Below are 21,489 nucleotides of genomic sequence, written 5' to 3' on the forward strand. Positions count from 1 at the left end.
CACAGAGACTTGAATTCAATGTCAGCCTTCCTAGTTTCAAGTTAAATTAATAAATAAATGCCAGGTGTGGTCTATAGGCAGACTGTTAGATCTTGCTTCCCATGACAAAGCCACTCAATCCACATGGTATGGCTCTTCCTTCATTAAATGTAACTGCTAACTCACAGAAATGAAAAAAAAGGGGGGGGGGGCAAAAGCTTTTTTGTTCCCTCTTCTCTACTAGTAGTTCTGAAAGATTAAAGTACTTATTCACAGAATGATAAACTAGATAAGGAGCTTATGGGTTCCTGCTGCTGTTTTTCCTCCTTGGAGGAAAAAGGTCCTCAAGAAATCAAACTCAGCGTATCTACATTATGCATCTGTCCAGAACTTGTTCTCAAGAAAGAAAGTGCTCTTCCACTTATGTCAAGGTAGCAGGGAAAGATTTTCTTATTAGGCAGAAAAACAGCTCTTCACAATGTTAAAAAAAAGAAATGTGAGTAAATTCTGGAATACTTTTCCATTTTTAGCAAAGAATGCTGTGGCCTTTAAGACAAGCATTATGTGCTGCATGTTTCATTCAGCCAGGGACCAGTTCTGTCATCTTGGAAAACAGATAAAATTCAACAAATTTATAATCTTTTTTTTACATATATTTTAAGGTCTTGAAGAAAAAAATGCTTATTTTTTAACATATCTGTGTATAGCATGCTCTTGATACATGTCTAATACAGTGTATTAATACACAGAATGGTCTTCAGGATGATGGTACTGCTTGTGAGTTGCCTTTTACTCTTCTCTGAATACTCTTCTTACTCCAGACCTGTTTATCCTTTTCTGTCCCTTGGCAGGTGCAGAAGAGGTGATCAAAGGACTTTGTAAGCTATACAGTACTTCAGTTTGCCAAAGGGAAAAAAAGCCCTAAAAAACTCAAAAGCCTTCTTTCCCTTGATAGATGGCTGGTAGTTAAAGCACTCTCCAGTGTATCTATCATCAATTTACATTTACACAAAGGCAACACAAACAATAGAAACTAAGAACAATACTTGAGCTGTCATCTAAAGAAGTGGTTTTAGAGCTTCATTTTTATCAAACTAAAAAAAATAAATGCATTGTCAAGGTTATAAAACAATTAGAAGCTTGGGATCAAACTCTGGCTTCTTAGAAGCTTTGTAATTTAATTTCTTGAAGCAAGTACTGAGAAAGAGCAGCCTTTGCTGCAGCTGAGAAAGTAACTGATCCAGTTTGATGGTCACAGACACACACTGAAGTACAAAAGACTGTTTCAACTAAACGAAGAAACATTTAATTTCTGAGTGCATTTTTTTGTTTGAAAAGTGAGAAATGAATTAAGCACACCAAGAAGTGATGTCATTCTAGAACAGCTAGCTTTGAATTAATCTTCTTACCTGGTAATAAGTTAGATGTCTTCCCTCAAAATACACTGTTGTTTGGTACTCCATGGGTATTATTGGAGGGTTAGGGTTTAGAAACTGTGGGCATTCTTCTTCCTGGGGAGAGAAACATTTTATATGTTATTTCAAATAAAAAGTCTTATCACAACAAGCTCTGATAGCCTTTGGACAATGGAATGATTGCTCTGAAGAACTTCAAGCTTAAAATACAATGACAGATTTGATTACACCCTTTCAAATTAGACATGCTAAAAATGACTGCAGCATATGTCAAAGCTGTGGGTGATTATCTTTCCCAGCCTTGAAATCTTCTTCTTCCCAATGAAATAAAATAGTAAAAGAAACAAAAATAACCTTCCGTCATTCTGTCTCACTGCCCCTCCTCAATCACTTAAATTCCCATCCCTGCGCTGTCCTTTAAAAAAAGCCCCAAACCTTACACTTCTTTAGAATGAACCTTACACTAACGTTAGAATAAATTTAAAATCTCTAAATGAGCCAACGGATATGAGAGAAAAAGCAAAGAAAATACTGAAGTTTTCTAACAAAAACCTAATAATCCTATTTTTAAGCATTACCATATTTTGTTTAATCACATCCTGTACTGAAGAGGACTCTTCACAGATATGTCTCTTCCAGTCCCACTGGCAATTCCATCTATTACTTGCACAGGCATAGCATCTACAAATAGAACATGATAGTCATGACAAACTGTCAAGCTTTCTCACCCGTTGACAAAAAAAGTAAATGAATTTCCATCTTTATTCGTGGAGGGTAGATCAATCTGTTGTAGTGTCCTTACTATATTAAGCTGAAAACTTCCTAAGAAGAACATTTCAAGAACCCCCCAAAATTATTTTCTCCCTTAAATATCTGACCAAAGATCAGAAAAACAGAGCATCTCACACAAACTTTGAGATCAATTCTGAGCAGACTGGAAATAATCTTGATCAACCTTTCTATATAATCGTGGACAAAGTGGGGTTTGGGTTGGTTTTGCCTACCCTGGAGTAGCAACATCTTGAGTGGGGCTGATGATGGGTACAGTCAGATTTGACCGTCCTTTTTGAATGCCCACAACCCAAAGCACCAATCTATTATTTGAGGGAACAAGTAGGCATGTAGATGTCCATAGAGCTCACCTGCAGACACATTAGCAACTACAGAAATGGCAACCTGCTGAACTGGCTTTTAATTATATATGCTGTGAATAATCCTGTTCCACGTGTTTTACGTTAACGGCTCACCTTGTGCCCTTCAACCATTTTTAAACTCCATTAAAATGTAAGAATAAGGATTTGAAAACTGGCAAATTTTGAGCATCAAAGGCTTAATTATGAAAAGATTGAGTAACTCAGCTGCCAGTTACCCACAACACCATGATACAATATCTAAACACCTAAGTTAAGAAGCTGAAATACTTACGGCTGATTTTCAAGAAGATTCATTGCTTCTTCACAGTCATAAAAAGGGTAAGTATGTGATGCAAAAAATATCTTATTCTGTCCAAAGGTTAACTGAAGTGGAACTGAAACATGATCTATCACAAAAGAAAAAACAATATCTAAGTGACTGCTGAATTCTTTAGCTCTGAGCTGAATGTTACAATGATAATACTTTTAAAATTTATTTTATGGTCATAAACAAGTATTTAACTATATTGTTGACACTCTGGATCTCATAAGCTATTGTATTTAGATCTGTAAGCTCTATTTTGTTTTTTTTTAAGCTTTACCAAAACCTTCACACATGGTTGTCAGAAGAAAAGCAGCCATGGAATAAAGGGAAGAAGGAAAATTAGAGAATAGCTTTGTTTTATGGAAATGTTTCTCAGCACTATCTTCATGCTAGAATTTTTAAAAGTCTAGAAGAACAAGGAAAACTGAATAAAGAGATAATTGAACGTAGATGAAACCTGGCATGAGAACAGTCATTTTAAATTAAACATTTTCTTAAATATGAATATGTCTGCATGTAAAATTACTTCTTTCATCTGTGGATTAAAACTGTCATCTTCATGTGAATTAAAGCAAGTGATCTTTGTGATTAATGCCCAACAGTGTCTGAAACAATAAGTTACCACAGGCACTTGTGATCTTCAGTTTGCCATACATGATTTCTGCACAAATGTACTTCTTGTCTGGATTATTCCTGAACTAAAATGGAAAATTTATCTTCAGAAACTGGTGCTTTCCTCAGAGAAGATACTTGAAATACCTTTCGCAGAAATCATTAAGGTCTTGTGACAAGCTATTTCACAAGCTATTGAGCAATTTGTTTTCCTTGCTTTCCTTGAACAGGTTCTTGGAAGAACATCAGCTGTTTGCTGGAAGTCACCTTTGCCTGCACTAGGTCCTCTTGAACATTTCAGACTGGTAGGAACGTCAGGGGATTTCCTAAAAATGGAAAAAAACCTTCCTTCCTCCCTAGAAACACCCTATTTTCTTTGAAACCAGCCACTGCTAAAGTAATCCAGGCTTTTCCAAACTCATTAGGGTTTCTTAACATAAGTAGATGGCTCAGGACATTCGGTCACATGCTGCCAGGAACTGCTGCCTGTGTCATAATTGTCTGCTTTCTGCTAAAGTGTATGCCAAGCTTGTGAGTATTTATATTACTTTTGAACATCCTTTCAGATGAATCCCTGTGCAACCAAATCAGAGAGATCCATTATTTTTAGGTGACTTGGTTACTCTAACGCTATTCCTGACAGGCTTCTAGTCTTACAATTTATTCAGGAAGACATCGAGTTGTCGTATTTATCCCCTCGGTCTCTTTATGTCCTGTTTTACAAAATACTTAGAGAATGTGAACTGGCACTAAGTAACGGAGTGGTGCTTTAACACCCAGCATAATCGGATACCACGACACACCCCAGCCAGTTTAAAACTTGAGTGAAATTTTAACATGCTTACTCTTCCTGCAACTAAATCTGTATTTTGACCTGTTTCAGCCTTAAGAGAACTGAAACTTATCTTAAATAGTGCCTTGAAGCACTGCTCTGACAGTTCATGACTGCTGTGATACATACAAAAAGGTTATCCTCAGGGGTACCTCTGCAAACTGCAAGAGCACCTGTTTGTTTTTTCTTTTTTTTTAAAGTTGATACATAATAAACAGTGCTGTATAACCAGTTTTATTCCTTGTGTTTATGCATCAAGATCTATGAACTTAATGCATGAATAAAGCACTGTCTATGAAATGGCATAAGAATTATGGTTGGTAACAGACCTTAAGCATATAATCAGTGGTTCAGAACAATGATACAGCCTTTAATTATACGATCACATATTTTTCCACTGGACTTACTATCAGAGAAGCTGGAGGGCACATAGTAGAAGAGGCAGGAGGCTTTTTCAGAGAAAGGACAGCCTTGTGAAATGGACCAGAAAACAAGCCACTTGAACTACAGATGACTAGAGCAAACTAAGACATCAGAGATGAGAAACTTTACACCTAAAGCACATATTCAGATATTCTGGCCTCACAATTCAGAGCTGTTAGAGTAACACTAGAGTATCTGGGTTTTTGCTTGTTTAGGACACAGAACAGCATTTCTCTGCCTCTGTGTCTACACCTCTGCCAAGCTCCTGTATCAGGTCCTAGTAGATAGCAGGTTCCTGGGAATGCCACGGCTTGTAAATAAAGCAATGTAAAAAGTTTGAACAATTTAATTATTTTTTTTTAAATATTTGAACAGACATAGTTCAGCAATAGCCTCTTTGGGGAAAGGGACTGAAAGATGATTAAAAACTGGGATACAGATCATATATGAGCATCACCGTAGAAGCAAAAGTCTACACGCTTTCTGCTTATTATACATAGAGAATAGCAATATTTCTTTACCTTGGCCTTTTGGTGTTGGAGGAATTATATCAGGTGGATCACAGATAATAACCCCTTCTTTTAGTTCAGCGTAATGGGTTGTTTCACCAAATGTACAGAAAACCTGGTCACTCTCAGTCAAAGCTGGCAATGGACTTACAGTCAGTTCTACCTGTAAACAAAATTTAAAAGGTAAATTATTTGAAAAAAATAACCAAAATAACCAAGACCCAGTAAGAATTAAGGCTAGAGCACTTCAACTGCTCTTTTTTTTGGCCAGCAGTGATATTTTGACTAGCATCACAGAAAGTTTTCCTTTTCAGTGTTCATCTCTTTGTATCTGGCAATCTTTTCTCCTTATACTTCCACCAATTTTTTCAGTCTGGGTCTGTGTTGAATTAGACTGGTATAGAAACTCCTTGTCCAGTCAATGTATTAGATCAGAACAAAAATTTCTGTACAGACACACCCAAGGCCTTTTATTATTGTACTCAGCACCTAGTTTAGCAACAGTAAACAGAATGTTTTAACACTTAAATCCTGACAAATTTAATTAAAATCCCATTAACCTTAGGTGTTACTAATGAATAATGAAACCAAGGCTGGATGGGCTGGAAAAGCTGAAATTTGAAAGGGCTGAACGGAAATTGGCTTCTTCAAGATTCAGATGCATATGCCAGAAACCCACTGGGATCTATCATTACTGCTGAAAAAGGATTTCTACGTGATGGTGAAATCATAAATTCCCTGAAGAAATTCTTGATACAGAAAGTATTAAAAGCAAATTAAAATGGAAAACTTAGCAAGGAAAGAGGAAAAAAAAATAAATGAAATTTTGGATGCTGTCCTTGATTTAATGCTTCAATTGTGTTAATTATACAGTTTAACTTTTCACATTTTGTATTGCCAATAAAAATGACAAACATGCCTTTCTCACTGAAACCAGTTCACTGTGTTATGAGCAGCAATGTTCTTTGGTGAGAGAAGGAATCAGGAAGAGACAAGTGGCATTAGTGATGTTACAGGCAGCATGTAAATGCCCATTTGAAGCTGGGTTTTTTTTGGGGTTTAGGTATTTTAGCCTCAGATGCTGATATGAGACATGAGAGATCTGTCAATGCAAGTTGACAAGAACTAAACTAAGAGAAAGCGTGGATTTTAGGTGGACTAAGTTCACTCTACCAACATTGTTATTCAATATAGAAATGGCCCTAACACAATGCTCTTTACATCATTTAGTGACTTGAATGAAAGTATCCTTCTTTCTGATTAAGAAGGATTAAAAGTAATTTTACTGATTTTACTTGCTGAGCACTCCCAGCAAGCCTTCAGTCTGCACTGACATACTCTCTCCGGAGTTAGACTAAGCCACAATACCCTGGTTACACTCTCAACACTCAATTTTGTTGTAACAGAGTTGTTTTGCATGTTGAATCTAGCTTTTCCATGTACTCAGACAAACTTTGCTGTGTAGGCAAATCCAGTGCTGATTTTAAAGCAACAGCTTATGGCTTCACTGCTTACCTAACTATGTGCTCAAGTAAGCTGAAAGGATGGCATGAAATCTCCCCTATCAATTACTTTTTATGGGTTGTACAACAGTGTGCAACACTTTCATAATGTTCAGATAAGTGTAAGTGGTTTATCATCCATACTACTGCATCATTTTGGTTTACAGAGAAGGTCAAAAAGAACATTTCTTAGAAGAAAACATGAACAGCAACCTGCAAAAACAGCAGACAAGAAAGCACTGTGAGAAATGCCAGAGCCTGAGATATCCAAAACACTATCCTATTCCTAGTCCCCATGGTTCTTCAAGAAATGCAGATATTCATCTTCCTGGTAGTCACACCAATATGCTTTCAGAACACGTAGGGAAAGCATTTTCTTGTCATACCTTATCAGGGGCTCTGCGACTCATATTTAGAGGGTCTGCAATAACAATAGACATGCATGTGCCACTTGGACTCCACAACCAGTGGTTCTCCTTATCTGCTGTTCCACAGTCTGCCTTCTTTGTGCACCTGATAAAACAGGAACAAAACCCAAAGCAAAGCAATATTATAGCTGGACTCTGCTTTCTTTGAACTACACAATGATTTTGCAATTAGAAAAACTAGTTACCTGAAATTACAACACAAGAAGAATGGGAATTTATTGTTGACAATTAAGGTTGCTATTACAGAAATTTTGATAGAGGAAGTGGTGGAGTAAGTATTGCTGGTTTGAGATGTCAACAGCAAGTGGGGAAAGATGCCTATGCTATTTTGGACACAACTTTGGATCAGACAATCCATACTGTTTAGAAGCAGTAATATTTAGTACAGGAGGCATCAAGGCAATGGAACCACTGTCTGATCATCTGAAAACAGTCTGATTAACATTCTAATAAATAGCAAAGTCCTGAATAAGTGTGCACAGCATGTTTCTAACGTAGGTAAAGTGGCAGACGCCCATGAGTTGCCAGTAATAAGACACCTCACTCATGAGAGTAAAACAATAGAGAAGTATTGCTGGAGGCATGCAGCCTTGTGAAGAGCTGCTGTGAAACCATAAAACTAGAAATGTTACTTTTGAGGTGAATGTTTTCATTAACTGCTACTATTTAAGACCTCTTTCTGTCAGGGCACTGTTAATTTTGTGGAAAGTTGTGTAGCCTCACTATAAATACTGGGAGGTTTTCCCATCTTGAGTACAGGAAGGACAGAAAGAAAAGACTCTGCAATGCAGAAGTTGCATACGTGGCTACAAAAGCTCCTTGAAGTGCCTGTGTGGTGACAGTGTCACATATATTCTTTCCATTCTGTGCAAAGTGTTGGAGAAAATGCTGCAGCATCTCCAGCTGCTCTAGCAGAAGACTATTAACAAATTTGTCAAGGGCTTTAACACAGTGCAGCTGCTGCACAGTTCTGTCAACCCAACCTTTCAACATGTATTTTATGTAGTCTACATTCATGTAACATATCCCTAAACACAATATTAAGTGCTGTGCATGATCATGAGACAGAACTTGCTGCAGATGAGAAAAATATTAGAAATTAAACACTTTTTTTCTTCCCATTGGAAATAAATACTAGCAAATGCAAAAATTCATGTTTGCCAGTTCCCAGAGACCATTAATATTTTGATATATTGAGGTCAGTGGTCATATCAGAAACCTGAAGGGAAATCTAGGGAAAATTGCCTTTTGTATGATATATGGCACAGACTTCAACTCCCAGCAGTCCAGGAGGAGTTTTAGGTGTATATTCCAAATGCCCAGGTTTCATACACATGAACTGAAACTCAGGCTAGAAGAGTTACAGTATATTACATAAACCTGCACATACTGCTTAAATTCTCTGCATTGCTCCATATTTATGCTACATATCAGGCTGACAGATAACGTGATAGTTCATATTTTCAGACAGAAAGCTAGAAGCCTGAAATTCATCTGCATACTATAATTAAATAGTCCCTTTGTTCCAACAGCAAGAACTTAGAATCATGAATTCCCAACTGCTCTTGCCAAGGGGTTAATTAACTTAGTAGCAAAAAGAGAGCTGCTGCAGGAGTGCTCCTTCTCCTGTTCCCTGCCACTCCAGTCAAAGCAGAGTGTAAAGAAGAGACATTCAAGGGATATTACGTGCTGTCCTAGTTTACACATGTTTGAATATTAATTCAGTTAACCTCTGCAGGTAGTCGTCCAAACACCACTTTCTGCTCTCCTACAGTTAGGTGAGGGTTCAGTGTAGCTACATGTCTTGATAGATGACATTTATATAAAATCCACATTTGAGCTATATACTTCATTTCAGACATGAACAATTTTTTCTTTTATGTTCTTGTTTACACTTTCCTGCTCTACTTTATATATATATATATATATATATATATATATAATATTTTCTGAATTTTAAATAGGGAGCACTTTTAATTTCTGGAAGAAAGTTTGACTGTCCAGTTCAGAGAACATGCAGATAGATGATGTATACTGATTTGCAGGACCAGTCAAAAGCAATGTATTTTCCCAAACTAATCATATGTGTAGAAGACAACAGGGACTTATTTGTGCACACAGAAGACAGATACCAATGTCTGCATGATAAAATTATATCACTCTCAGGAGCATAAGGCTGCATACAATGAACTGGGACCACTATGCTGAGCAGTAATCCACAGAACATGTCAATATTTGAGCTCTTCCTGAGAAAACACCAGCAGCACTCACCTGCCCTCTCTCACACACCAGCCACAATATGGATCCCTTGCTTGAGTACACTTCTCACAGTCTGAATATTTGTGGCAGTCTTGCACAGGTAGCTGATACACCTGGAGTAAGGTGGGCAAAGTAAGGAAAACTGTAACAGATCTAAAGAAGGCACAAGGAGATGGAAACATCTGTAGACAGGGCTGTGGCAGCAGAAGACTTGACTGTATTTTTATAATCGAAACTCAGCTAGATTTTAAGAGAATAAATACAAACCCAGAGTCTGGTTATTTCTCCCTTAACAAAGTCCAGATTCATACACTTCAGCTTTTTTTCACTCTAACGTTCTCTAATCTTTTCCCAATTAATGCAGGACATTGTAATAATCAAGAATCATGAGCAAGTCTTAAAAAACTTTTTCAGCTTTTAAGTTTCTCCAGTTATGCTGCTTCTGGAAATACACATTAGAGCAGCCACTGCAGGACAGAAACTGCACCAAGAACACTCTGATTTCAAGAAACAGCTACTGCAGGACAGATTCTTTCAAAAGGTTAACTTGATACTGGCTAGATAAACAGAACATCCTTCCCTACATATCACTATCATGGAGATGAAATTGTTTGAAAATGCAGCTGTCAGTGGCACTTTTGCCAGAAGGTATTTCAGGAAGTTCACAAGCATGAGAGAGCCAGAGCTTTGGATTACTGCACTTCTACACACTTAACCCTCCACCATGCAATACATTCATGAAAGAAAACAAATAATTATGATAGGAAGCAGCAGGAAAAAGTGCATCATCAGCTCTTGTGCCTCAGTCCCCAAGTAAATATACAGCTTCTGGTTTTGATTTCCTTTGGTGCTGAGAGTAAACAACGTTATCTGTCTTTGTTGCACAGAGAAAGGAGCCAGCACACAACCACCCCTTTTACTTACGCTGCTGAAATGACCCAAAGAGGAGAATGGGACATATGGCTTCTTGTTGATGACTATGTTTTACTTTTAAAAAGCACAAAATGTACAGCAATAGTAACTCTGAGATGCAAGCCTTCTTCTTCCCACCTTATCTTCTAATTTTAAACAACTGGCAATTACAAAGCTACTTTGAAAGTCTGAGTTTGGCATTTTCTTTCACATTCAGAGTTCTGTCTGACTCAGTTAAGGAAAATGCCAGTATTGGATAGGTTTCTTGCATTTATTCATGCAGAAGTTTACAGCATTTTGTTCTTCCACAGACTCTTACCTAAATGAAGCTAAGTTACTGCCACTCTGTTTCACTAACCAGTACCCATGAGTAATTTAATATCCAGTAAATGGTGCTTTTTTTTTTAATGACAAAGCATTTATTTCATAATTCTGGCAGGCAGAAACAAGCCCTAGAGACTGTCATCTCTTCAAGTTTGATGTACACTTAATTTTTAAAAAGCCAACAAGCAGCTCCACTTGCAGCCAGTTTCAAAATGCAGATAAATCAATTTTAGAGATTTTCTAACTGGCACTGCTAATCAGAGAGTAGCAAAAGTTAAAACAAGCAAACAAGCTAGTAACCATGGTAAGTGAATGTCACAGGCTTCTGGTTTCCTCCCAGTATGGTATGTACCATAAGGTATTGGGATTCTATCAATGATATTCACTTGTAATGAATCAGTGCGGACACAGCAGGGGTGGTGTGGTACACTCCTTTCCAAAAGCCTGAGAAGCCGCAGAGCAGCTCTGGGAGCAGAGCAGGCAGGAGTGGGTTGACTTTTGAAAGCATTTGCTACTGACACAGCAGCAGAAACTGGAAGGAGAAGTGAATCAGGATAGCAAAAGCTTACATCTCACTATGGTTCTTAACCTCTGTATCATTCTTTCCTACATTTCTCTCAGCCCAATTCCTTCTTAAATGCTGCTTCAACTTATCACCCCCCACACCATCACATTAACTCGCTCAAGTACTTAGAGAGCCCTAGCAATTCTTTCCCAAATGCTTAGGCAGGCTGCATCTGCCAGGTAGCTTAGCAGTAAGCACACCCATCAACACAGCTGGCCTGCTCTTTATTGTTTACCTTATTTTAAATAATGGTAAACTACTTTAACACCAAGGGGAGGGTTCTGATATCTCTAATTCCAAAATTCCCAGCTACGCTTAACCCAGAAGTGCATGTTTCAGCACTTCTTCTGCTTACATTGCTTCGTTTCTCCCAGCTCTGAAGACCTCCATTCTCCTCCTGTCTATCTGCTTTTAAAAGTGGGTGGGAATGCTCACTGTAATTAACTCCTGGAGATGACAGTAATGTAATGCCATTACAGAGCTCCCAACTTTAGTTATTCATATTTAAGCTGAACGGGTTTCATAAAAGTATTATTCACATTATTCAGAAATTGCAGTGTCTGTGCGAGCTACTTGTAAAAGATTAAACTGAAATCCTTTCTATGGCAGAAATTTGCTGCTTTCAAAAATTAATCATTTTGTAAAGATGGAATTATTTTTTTGCAAAGGTTGTCTGAAAAATTTATCTATGGCCTTTCTAAATTCTACAAGCTCAAGCAGACTGTCACCAGAAAACCTGTCTTCCTTCAAAGTTGCTGTCATTGCTTACACTGCTCAGCAGCTCAGGTCACAGCCTGGTGGGTACCCCAGGGCTTTTAAGCAATATGCCAGCTTGTCAAATGGGGTGCCAGGCCTCCCAGACTTTTGTGGACAATGTGGAAGTTTGGAGTTCCGATCCAAATCTGAACAGAAGTCAAATAAGAAGTACCAACTACTTTTAAAAAAATAATGAAGTAGCCTCTCTCACACACTGTTAAGTGCTTTATCAGTCACTTATTTGGCACTTTTTCCAATGTGATTTCTAGCCTGAAAAACCTTCATCTACAACATAACATTCGTACAGCAGGAATTTATATTGATCCTTTTATAAAACAAAGAACATTCTTCTCACATTGTTTTCCCAAATACTCTCATGGGACCCACATTCTCTCTGTGTTACTGCTGATGGAGAGTTTCCCATGTCTCACTCAATGTCACTGTCAATGCTGCAGATGGTCACAGCCCTTTCACCCACTCTGTCCTGGAAAGCTGCTGAACCTCAGGGTTGAGGCTGGCAGCTCCAGTCTCCACAAAGAGAATCACCATAAGAGGGTTACATCTGGAGATGAAAGAGAAATTTGGCATCCCTTTCATCTCCTACTAGGTTTTTTTTTTTGCTTCCTTTCTTTACAAAATTGCATTGTGCCTCACCTGCCAGCACAAAGAAAGTGAACCTAGAAGAGGCTGCCTGTGCCTTTCACAGCAAAATCCAGCTATTCCTACTGCTCTCACTTGGTTCTAGTAGAGGCTTGAACCTCTTTCCCAAAGTTCTAACTGTCTCCATTGCTTCTTAGTTTTTGACAGCAAGACTCACAAAAAATTCTCATGGCTTTACAAATGTGCAGATGCTTTTATGCCAGACACCAGCGTCCTAAGTCTTGAAACACTCCTGAAAATGACTGAAAGCAACTAAAGCATCCACCAGTACCCCATGGGCACCACGCTGAAAGCTAGAACTGCCTGACCCCATGGTGTGTTGGTGCCAAACATCTCAACTTCATTCCTCTCACAGATCCCACAAAAGAGCCTTATGGGTGAATTCACTTCCTATTCCCAGTCACTAAGCATCAAGCATAGAACAGTGCTCCAAGTCACAACAATCAAGTCGATCAGCTTAGATTTTAGAAAGGTCTTTGTACACACAACCAGGGGAGAGCCCAAACAAATGGGCTGGCTTCCAGGAACAACAGAAAAATGTACATATCTCAGGTAAAGCTGCAGAGCAACAGAAAGCAGACCTGGTTCTTAACATGACTAGGACATGTTACCTTGTCTGTGGTCATCACATACAGATTTTCTTGGGTTTGGTCAAGGACCAGGTCATTCTTTATGGGTTTGTTTAGTTCAATAGTAAGAGAGCTGTACTCATATGCAGTGGATGACAGGAACACCTGTTTCATGGAAGAAAGAAAGGTGGTTAGTGTTCTTTTTGTCCCAATTATCATTGTATCTGGCTACTGCTTTAAAAGGCAATAAAAAATGTTTCTACAAATACATTAACAACAAAGGAAGGGCTAACAAGCATCTCTATCCTTTATTGGATGTATGGCAAAACGTATTGACCGAGTATAATGAAAACACTAAGGTACTGAATGCCTTATTTGCCTCGATCTTCAACAGTAAGACCAGTTGCTGAGTGACCAGCCCCCTAAGCTGGGTGACAGGGATGGTGAGTGGAATGAAGTCCCCATAATCCAAGGGGAAGTGTATAGCAACCTGCTACACCACTTATACACACACAACTCTATGGGGCTCGATGGGATCTACCCAAGAGTACTGCAATAGCTGACAGAAATGCTCACTAAGCCACTTTCCATCATTTATCAGCAGTCCTAGCTAATCAGGAAGGTCCCAGCTGACTGGAGAAAAGCCAAATGTGATGCCCATCTACAAGAAGGGCTGCAAGGAGGATCCAGGAAACTACAAGCCTGTCAGTCTAACATCAAACTGGGGGAGGCTATGGAGCAGCTCCCTTAAGTGCCATCATGTGGCACCTACAGGACAAGCAGGTGATTTGGCCCAGTCAGCACGGGGTTTTGAAAGGTAGGTCCTGCTTGACTGACTTGATCACCCTCTATGACAAGGTGACCTGCTTAGTAGATGAGGAAAAGGCTGTGGATGTTTACCTGCACTTTAGTAAAGCTTGACACTGCTGCCCACAGCATTCTGCCATAAAACCTGGTGGCTCATGGCTTGGACAAGTGTAAAAACATGGCTGGATGGCTGGGCCCAAAGAGCGGTGGTGAATGGAGGTAAATGCTGGTCACAAGTGATGTTCCCTGGGGCTTGGTATTTGGGCCTGTTCTCTTTAATATCTTTATCAATGACCTGAATGAGGGGATTTAGTTCACCCTCACTAAGCTTTCAGGCATCAGGCTGCACAGGAGTGTTGATCTGCTTGAGGGCAGAAAAGCTCTGGGATTGTTTAATCTGGAAAAAAAGGCTCAAGGGAGACCTTATCCCTCTCTACAACTACCTGAAAGGAGACTGTTGTGAGGTGTGTATTGGTTTCTTCTCCTAAGTAACAAGTTACAGGATGAGAGAAAATGGCCTCAGTTGTGCCAGTGGAGATTTAGGTTGGGCATTAGGAAAAATTTCTTCTCTGAAAGCATTATCAAGTATTACAACAAGCTGCCCAGGGAAGTGAATACCATCCCCAGAGGTATGTAAAAGACATGCAGATGTGGCACTTGGGGACATGGTTTAGTGGTGGACTTGGCAGTGTTAGGTTTGACTCTTTGATTCTGTGATTAATGAAAATCCTGTTTACTCAAGCTCACAATTTCAGATCAGGAAAAACCATTCAGTTTGAAGTATAGCATTAAAAGAAGCAAGCAAAGCATAAACATAGTGAAAAGCCATTGCTCACTGCTCACAATACCTAATCTTCTTGGTATCTTTCTTGGTAAAGACCGATTTATTTTAGTGCTGTAAAATTAAAATTCTCAATACAGAGCCTTTGCACTTGATTGTGTTCGTATTTGTTGTCTTCCCTTATGGTAACCAATAGTTTCAGCTTTAAATTTTAAACCGTGTTTTGAACTGTGTACTGGCACATTGCCATCACTGCTGTTCAAGCAAAAGAAGGTGTTTGGCATTGCACTCTTGACATTCTAACACCACAAACACATGAAATCTTGGGCCCCACATCATACAGTCAGAATTCAGCAGAGCTCCAGCTTGGTCTTTGTACTGCCATCTCTATTCACTGAATGGCTGGAATAATTACAAAATGAAAAGTTGCTCTTAAACTAGTATGGGCTTGAATATAGATAAGGCTGGAGCAGCTGGTATATTACCTAAGGCTGTTTATATAGGGCTCTCAGTAGGTATCTATTCCTTTGGGAAAAGTGTCATTCAGGTGATGCTAATTCAATCTTTGTATTGAATAGCTGAGGTACATCAGAAATAATGTGGGGTTTCTTTGAAATTAAAAATACCAAGCTCCAAGAGAATTTGCTCCTGGTATGCGATTTTATAAATCCCATTTACTTTTAGAGTAGAAGTATGCTAGCAGTACAGTGTGAGATCTTTTTTGAACACCTTCCAATCTTTAAAGTCCAGCTTGTTACCTTAAGAATTTTACCATCCGACGTTCCCAGAAAGGCCACAGTATGCCCGTTCTCCACAGCCACAGTGACAGCTGTGAGATTCATCCCTTCTTTTTGCAGTACTGGCTTTTCTATAACACCATTCTTACTTCCCAAAAGGTACGGCAAGTGTTCGGAGCCACAGGGGAAATTTTTACTTGCATTCTAATAAGAACAGCAATACAGAAAGATGTTAAACATTCAGATCACTAATTCCTAGCTAAGAATGAAGTGCAACCCTATTACCAGACAGTATAATACCTCTCAGACATAGAAGAGTAGAAGGACAGAAATGATTGTCTGGCAATTTTCCCCCAGCCAACGGGCAGCAGTCAGAAAACAGCCTGCTAATTGCAAACTGCTTCAATGCTTTCACTTTCCAGGAGACAGAGGGAGAGAATTTTTTTGTTTCTATTTCATTAAACTGCACAGTTTAAAAAGTAACCAGTCTGTTTAATTAAAATGAATGTCATATACATTGAGTTGACCAATTTTGTGTTGAAGAGTGGGTTTTAATGCTGTTTTGTTTCTTAATTTGCTGCTATCCATAGAAAAGCAACCAACTGGCAACTGTCTCATGAACTTCAAAACATTCCCTCTTCAATATACTTCAAGACTATGCTGCAGGGAGGTCCACCATAAGGAAGTTCATTCACACCTAGCCTTTCCTGCTACATTTGGTAATGAGACTGTCTTTCTGATCTGAAATCCACAGCTCCCTTTTGCCAGAAGCCACAGCCATTCCACTTCTCACATTTGGGATTTCTATGTTTGATGCATACCCCATATGCAGGGTATTGCATAAAGTAACACTGGTGTACTCTGTGTTCTTTTGGCTTCTTATCAGACCTCTTGTGTAGGAGAGGGCTGTGGTTTCATGAGATGAACGATTACAAGTCAGCACCAACACAAGGTATTCTTGTGCTCTGTCTCTTCAGCTATTTACTCCTATCCCTGGTTTACAGCACACCACTTCTCAATCTGTGCTCAAACAGCTGCTTATGCAAGTGTCAACCTTGCTAAGGTTGGGGAATTAAGACATACTCTTAAAGCTGGCTGAGTTATTTTTAAGATGACCCAATTCCTCAAGCCAGTTTATGGTTAGTGGCAGTAAAAAATGGCATGCACAAGAAGGGCTTGGGAATAGGGTGGTATGGGAAAACCATTATAAAATGAACAGAGATGTTGAAAATTGGCTGTCAGAGAGATATAGCTATAAATTGAAGAAGAGCGTCTGGAAGGGTGTAACAGTGCCCTCCAAAAACTTTATAACCAAGGTAATGACAAGTCATAAAAAGAAGTTGGTCATGATGACATTATTTTGAGCCACAGCAAAATGACAACCACCTGAATACAAGAAATATGTATTTCCAGGCACCTGAAAATTCAAATCCAAGTGACAAACAACTCTGAACTCCAGATATCACCTATGAAATTCTTAATACCACCTAAAAACATTATAAATATGCTGACTGAGACCAGAATTGTCTATAGCTGTCATCTAGAAGCTGATCATGGGTTTAAGAAATCACTGCATTTGACTCAGTAATTTCCATACTAGAAGGAGCCCTTTAAAAGAGAATGTATTTCTGAAACCAATATTAATCTTTCACAAGATATAAAATGCTTCTAAAATACTCAAAATTACTATTTTGCACTTTTTGCTTGACCATCCCCCCAACCACATTCCATGTCTATAGTGAATCCAGCTATTGAGTTTTCAGTCATCTGATCTCACTATAGTTTAGCTCAAAAGCACCCCAAACCATGCAGTTGTGTATTTTCCACTAATTTTAACACAGATTCTAGAACTGATACTGATATTACCAGTCCATGTGATGCACACGGGTTTTCTGCTGAAAAAAGTTTGTAAAACGAGCTGGTATTCTTTTTGGTGTAGCAATCGTTTCGGTTTTTTTCCATCTTTTCGTTGATGTGCCGCAAGGAAAACACACACATGGCAGATTTTAGAGAGCCGTTATCTTTGTTAACTTTGCTGAAGAGTGCAAGAAGAACTTTATCATCTGAGAGAGCATCCGTAGTTTGTCCCTGCTGAGCCATGCTCTCAGCCAGCTCTTCTCCTGGGGTAGTGACGTAAGCAGAATGACAGTGGTCATAAGCACCATCATCATCTTTGCAACCCAAGTCCATTTCAAAGTAGGAGTAATAATGAGCATCATCTTTGCACAGACGCGCAATCAGTGTGCGGTTATTGACAGGCTGTTTTTCTTGCTGATTAAAAATAAAATAAACATAATTTTTATCCTCAAAGACTGCCACAAATTGTTGCGTGCTTGATGAGTGGTAAGCTGACTTAACAGCTGCCGAGTCTGTATACATTTCAAAAATGTCTTTCCCATCCCTTTCGTAGAGCTGACGAGTGCTGATTATTATCCCATTGTCATTTGGTCCATTCCCTTTCCCAACAAACAGCACTCGATCGTTATTCAAAGAAGTGATCAGTCCCACAGTTGATACATTCTCATCGTTGCTTGCTACAAAGGACTTTTCTCCACTACTGTCTACGTAATACTTCACGTTGCTAATGTCTTCTAGATCTCTGATGGCACAAATTCCCTTAAAAAGGCTGCCACACACCACAATTGTTTTATCTGCCTTGTTCAGCAACAACAGCTTGTTGTAATTGTCAGTCAGTACTGCCTCTTTACATTGATTTTCATCAATGGGAGGTGTGCACTTTTTGTTGTCATTTTTAGGACCTGTTTCCACAGACCTTATTAGCTTCAGATTTGGTGTAAGCTGAAACAAAAAATTTACCACTCCCAAATAGATTATCCCAGTGTCACTGTCTACTGTTAGATGATTTAGCTCTGTTTCACTCTTAAAATAATTCAGTTCCTCATTTCTGGAAGAGGTGACGCAAAAGCAGCAAAAAAAGGTCAGTGTCCACATCCATAAAGCCATTTCTATGTAATACCTGAAAAGGGAAAGAAAAAAAGTACTTAAAACATATTGAAAAATACAGTTTACACAAAATTCAGTAACTTGAATGTTTTTTTTCTTTCATAATTTCAGACAAAAATAAACCTATCCTTATGCATGTGTAGGCATCATGAAGATTATAGAAAACCTCAAATCCTGCTAACTGCCCAGCAATTTAATATGTTGGGGAAGGATTAAACAAGTTTATATGTGTAAATGATTATCATATAATCAATTAGATGATCAATCCTGTGATACAGCACAATGAAAATAGACAATATGAAACAATACAGAGTGCCAAGAAGAGGTAGTGCTTCTCCAAACAGCTTCATGCTGTGTGAATTACTTACTGTTGAGATTTTAAAAATAAGGTGGAGTACCTCAGTGTTTTGAGTGGCTCCTCCTTAACAGAGGAGAATTTACACAATAGTGCTTGAGACATTTGGTGTCACTAGACTTTCCTCAGAAAGGAAAAAATGTTCCATTGACTACAAATAAATCTGAATCTGGCTGCTGATGCTCTTCGAGAAGGCATTACACTAATCCTTCATCCTTGTAAAGCTGGAAGATGGTAGAGTCCTTAGCATGCCATACTGCATTATAGTCCCACTTTAATTCACTAGACAACTGAATAGTTTCAAATCTATCTAAAGAACATCACTTCGAGTCTTATGGGATTAAGATTCTGTTACTGTTTCAGTTTGATTTTTTTTTCCCAGAATTTTTACTTCCCAAGCCAATGACCTGCTGTTTGGAATTAGACAAAGACTTTCTGAAACATATAAAAAGGGGTTTTATTTCAACCTGAGGAGTTGAATGAGGAGGAAAGATCATGCTGGCTTCCAAAGAACAGAACATTTTGTCAATGAGTTGAGAGCAGAAAATAGAAGGTGGCATGCTTGAACACACTGATGTTAGGAGGAAAAGATAAATACTATTTGGAGGAAGTACTGAAAATCAAATATGATCCACAGTATTTTCAAAGTTAGCCATGTGACTCTGTAGTTTGATGAGGTAAAAAGCCTGTAAACTTACAAGAAATCTCAAATTTAAATCTGAAAATATATGGCACTGCAAATAAAAAGGAAAAAACCACAACAACCAACCAACCAAAACAGAAAAGAGAAACATTTAGCAAAGTAACAGAACAGGTGAAAGTCTTGTAGGAGAACAATAGTATAGAATTGCCAAACCAAGGAATTAAAAAAAAAGGAAAATAATAAAAATAATAATAAAGGAAGTATGCTCCTGAACTTTTGTTCAGCAAAGACTCTCATAGGATATGAAAGAGAATAACCTGAATCATCATTTGTATTGAATAACTAAGGTTAAATGTCAACAACTGGGCTGCAAAAGTTTGAGCAGGGAGGGAAGGACTGTTGTGAGCACAAGCCATCTGCTACCTCCCCAGACTACTCTGGCATCACCAGCAATGCAAAGCAAATTCCTGCCCTCCAGTATTGACTACATTTTGCTCCTCTATGGAGAAAATGTGTTTGCAATAGTGACAACAGTTTTTCTAAAAGTAAAGTGATTCTGGCTTCTAAAACCCCCAAAGTCTACTAAATGTAACTCAGGATAGTAATGAAGACAAAACAGGACTACAGTATTGTTTTGCTGAAGCTCTTATCATGTACCAAACTGCGCAGCTAATTATAACTGAGGTCAATGAGACACTACATTAATGACAGCACAAGTCTGAATTTCTAATGATAGGTTGACCTCATATGACAGTAACTAAGAAAATGTTAAGAATTATAACCCAATTCTTCCAGCACACAGACTTCAGCATATGACTTGCAATGCAATGAAGTTCTGGACCTCTCTATAACAACCTTAGTCCTGCTCTAAGGAACCCAGAAGAATTCTGGTATTATTTGTCAGGAACTCGTTTTTAATTCATGCTCCCAAGGACCTCAATTTTCCAGACAAGCTTTGATCCCAGTTTACATCTTTGTGGCTAAGTGGGATATCATAATGCATGCCAGCTAGTTTCAAATATTTTCCCTTATAGTTATCTAAAATGAAATTAAACCACCCTCAACTTGACATACTACTGCAATGATTTTTCATAAAAGTTTTACCATTCTACTATCTATTGCACAAGGATCAAACACCAAAGAATGCAGATTCATTTCTTCCTGTTTTTCCCACAAGGTAATTATTGTTAGATTATTATAATCTCTGCTCTCAGAAAACAAACAAACAAACAAACAAACCCACCCCACAACCCAAACAGCAACAACAAAACAACCATAAAAACTTGTATGCCTAAAATGAATGGGAAGTAATTTATTGTACCTTAATTTCTGTACTCAGTTCACCTCCATATCCATTTATTTCAGTGGGTTTAAAAATCACCTAGGACACAGAGGCTGCACTTGCTATACACCTCCCTTCATTTCACGGGCAGAACAAAAAAGTCTTGCTGGCTCATGCCAGAGCCAGGGTTTAAGGAAACACATATTTTGCGCTTCCAAACCAGGCTCTTACAAGAGTAATTAATCTTTCCATACAAAAATGGGTAATGCTTCATCCCTACTATTTTCTGCCTTGTTTACTTACCAATTATTTATTCAAATTACTCAGAACTACATGCATTATCCATAATTTCTACCTTTTTGGTTGTTTTTGTTTGTTTGGTTGTCTTTTTTTTTAGTATTTGCACCCTGCCACCTCACTGTCATGACAAACATTCCCAGATTATCTTGAACCTCCATGCAAGGCAACAGTTGTTCATTCTCGGTACCTGTTAGTTTCATTTCCCACCCCCTCTTCAAAGCAAACAGTAAACAAACGTTAAATATGAGAAAGATCGCAGAATCACAGAATGCTAGGGGTTGGAAGAAAACTCCAGAGATCATTGAGATCCAGAAGTAAATTCCCATGAACCTTCTCAAATACCAAGCTTAAGGAAAGGAAAAAGCAAACAAAATAAAATGAGTTGCACTACAACTACAGCTCATTCTCACCTGATCT

The 21,489-nt window shown here is 38.4% G+C and overlaps 1 protein-coding gene across 1 annotated transcript in view; it reads right to left on the reverse strand.

The window, feature by feature from the left end:
* Window positions 1-18,498, reverse strand: part of PLXNB2 (plexin B2) — a 77,200-nt gene extending 58,702 nt beyond the window's left edge. Inside the window, exons 1-9 of the mRNA XM_054399942.1 lie at window positions 17,395-18,498; window positions 15,550-15,732; window positions 13,246-13,368; window positions 9,430-9,530; window positions 7,117-7,243; window positions 5,241-5,391; window positions 2,820-2,934; window positions 1,973-2,075; window positions 1,389-1,490 (exon numbers count right to left, since the gene is read on the reverse strand). Of these exons, the coding sequence (XP_054255917.1) occupies window positions 1,389-1,490; window positions 1,973-2,075; window positions 2,820-2,934; window positions 5,241-5,391; window positions 7,117-7,243; window positions 9,430-9,530; window positions 13,246-13,368; window positions 15,550-15,732; window positions 17,395-18,492 (2,103 nt within the window). The 5' untranslated portion in view covers window positions 18,493-18,498. The remainder of the gene's footprint in view (window positions 1-1,388; window positions 1,491-1,972; window positions 2,076-2,819; window positions 2,935-5,240; window positions 5,392-7,116; window positions 7,244-9,429; window positions 9,531-13,245; window positions 13,369-15,549; window positions 15,733-17,394) is intronic.
* Window positions 18,499-21,489: the final 2,991 nt, after the last annotated feature.

Source organism: Indicator indicator, chromosome 3 (genome assembly GCF_027791375.1).
Source record: "Indicator indicator isolate 239-I01 chromosome 3, UM_Iind_1.1, whole genome shotgun sequence".
NCBI classification, from domain to species: Eukaryota; Metazoa; Chordata; class Aves; order Piciformes; family Indicatoridae; genus Indicator; species Indicator indicator.